General features: G+C 46.8%; 1 protein-coding gene across 1 annotated transcript; it reads right to left on the bottom strand.

Moving 5' to 3' along the window:
* Positions 1 to 960, bottom strand: LOC101608967 (olfactory receptor 5). Its single transcript, XM_004671792.3, has one exon. It carries the CDS (start codon positions 958 to 960, stop codon positions 1 to 3), a length of 960 nt encoding a protein of 319 aa, XP_004671849.3.
* Positions 961 to 2,079: the final 1,119 nt, after the last annotated feature.

Raw genomic sequence — 2,079 nt, 5'->3', positions numbered from 1 at the left:
TCAGGACCAGTGCAATGTCCTGTGGAAAGCTTCCTGCACATCTCTGTTCCTCAAGCAGTAGATGATGGGGTTACACATGGGGGTGACCACTGTGTAGATGACAGATAGCACTTTGTTGAGGTCCATAGTTTCCATACGTTTTGGACGGGCGTAGATGAAGATAGTGGCTGAGTAGAAGATGCCCACCACTACCAGGTGGGAGGCACAGGTGGAGAAGGCTTTGTATCGGGCAGTGGTTGAAGGCATGCTCAGAACTGCCCTACCAATGGCCAAATAGGAAGCTATAGTCATGAGCATGCAACCCCAGAGGATGACAATGGCAGCGATGAAGTCCACCAGCTCTGTGAGGGCCACATGGGTGCAGGACAGGTTGAGTAGAGGGGAGACGTCACAGAAGAAGTGGTTGAGAACATTGGGGCCACAGTAAGAAAGGGTGGCAATGAATGTAGTCTTGACCATGGAGACCACAAGCCCACCTAGCCAGGAAGTCATGGCCAAGCCCAGGCAGACCTGGGGCCTCATAAATAGTGGGTAGTGCAAGGGGCGACAGATGGCCACATATCGGTCATAAGCCATGGAGGCCAGAAGGATACATTCTGTACCAACAAGGACGATGAAAAAGAAGAGTTGGGTCATGCAGGCTATGAAGGAGATATGATAGACTCCATTCCACAGACCCCCGAGCAAGCTGGGCATGGTCACTGACATGTAACACATCTCCAGGCAGCTGAGGTTGCCCAGGAAGAAGTACATGGGCTTGTGGAGCTCGCTGTGACTGCAGATGAGGTAGATGATGAGCGTGTTCTCCAGGAGAGTCAGCAGGTAGAGGGTCAGGAAGACGGCAAACAAGGTATGTCTTATCTCCAGCCTAGTGGACAAGCCCAGCAAGATGAATTGCTGAACCCTGGTCATGTTGGCCAACTCTGGGGACCTCTCCATCTGTGGGTAGAGAAAGAACATTGTCAATATTCTGTTCCTGAGATGCACAGAAATCGAGGAACTGGGTAGAAGTGCAGAGTGCTTGGAGACTTTTCCATCTTTGCAGTTTAACATCTACAGGAAGTTTTTTTTTTATGTAAAGGAAGCCACAGAAGGTTCCTGGGACAGTCTGTGAATAGAGGACATTATTGTTATCGAATCTGTGACTTCATACAATAGGAGCACCTGAAAATCCGAAAATTACTTTTTTTTCTCCTGAATTTGTCATAATATACAAGGTGAGCAGATGAATGGTAAGTTGTTATGCTACATAACAAATAAAAATAATGTTTATGTCATTAAAAATATGGTCATGGGCTGGAGAGATGGCTTAGTGGTTAAGCTGGATTCCCCAGGACTCACATTAGCCAGATGTACAAGGGGCGCATGCGTCTGGAGGTCCTTTGCAGTGGCTAGAGGCCCTGGCGTGCCCATTCTCTATCTATCTGCCTCATTCTCTCTGTGTCTGTCACTCTCAAATAAGTAAATAAATAAATATGTTCTTTTAGGTTTTGCTTTTCTGTTTCATCTCTTTTCTTGTATATATGAATTGTATATATATATATATGCATATATGTGAGCATATGGAGGTCAAAGGTTAATACCAGGTGTCTTCTTTGGTTTCTCCCCTCATTATGTATTGAGGCAGGATGTCTTACTTTAGCCCAGAGCTCACAAATTCATCCAGCATCATTAGCCAGCCTATCTTAGGTAGCATCTATCTCTACCTCCCAAGCAATAGGATTATAGGCAGGCTGCTTCTGACAGGCACATGGGTGCTAGGTACCTGAATTTAGGCTCTCATACTTGTGCAAGAAGTTCTTTATAGATTGAGACAACTCCCCAGCTTCCTTTTTTTTTGGAGCGTGAGTGCAAGAGTGTGTGTGCACAAAAGAGCATTGGCATGCCTTCCTCAGCCACTTCAATCAAACTCCAGCCTCTTGCACCACCTAGTGCGCATGTGTGACCTTGCACTGTGGCACCTTTGTGCATCTGGCTTGCCTGGGATCTGGAGAGAGATGGAACCTGAGTCCTTCAGCTTTGCAGGCGAGCACCGTAACTGCTAACTCATCTCTTTAGCCCTCCCCAGCCTCTTTTTAA

The sequence above is a fragment of the Jaculus jaculus genome, chromosome 14 (assembly GCF_020740685.1).
Source record: "Jaculus jaculus isolate mJacJac1 chromosome 14, mJacJac1.mat.Y.cur, whole genome shotgun sequence".
In the NCBI taxonomy this organism is placed as follows: domain Eukaryota; kingdom Metazoa; phylum Chordata; class Mammalia; order Rodentia; family Dipodidae; genus Jaculus; species Jaculus jaculus.
This window is presented reverse-complemented; position numbering and strand designations above follow the sequence as displayed.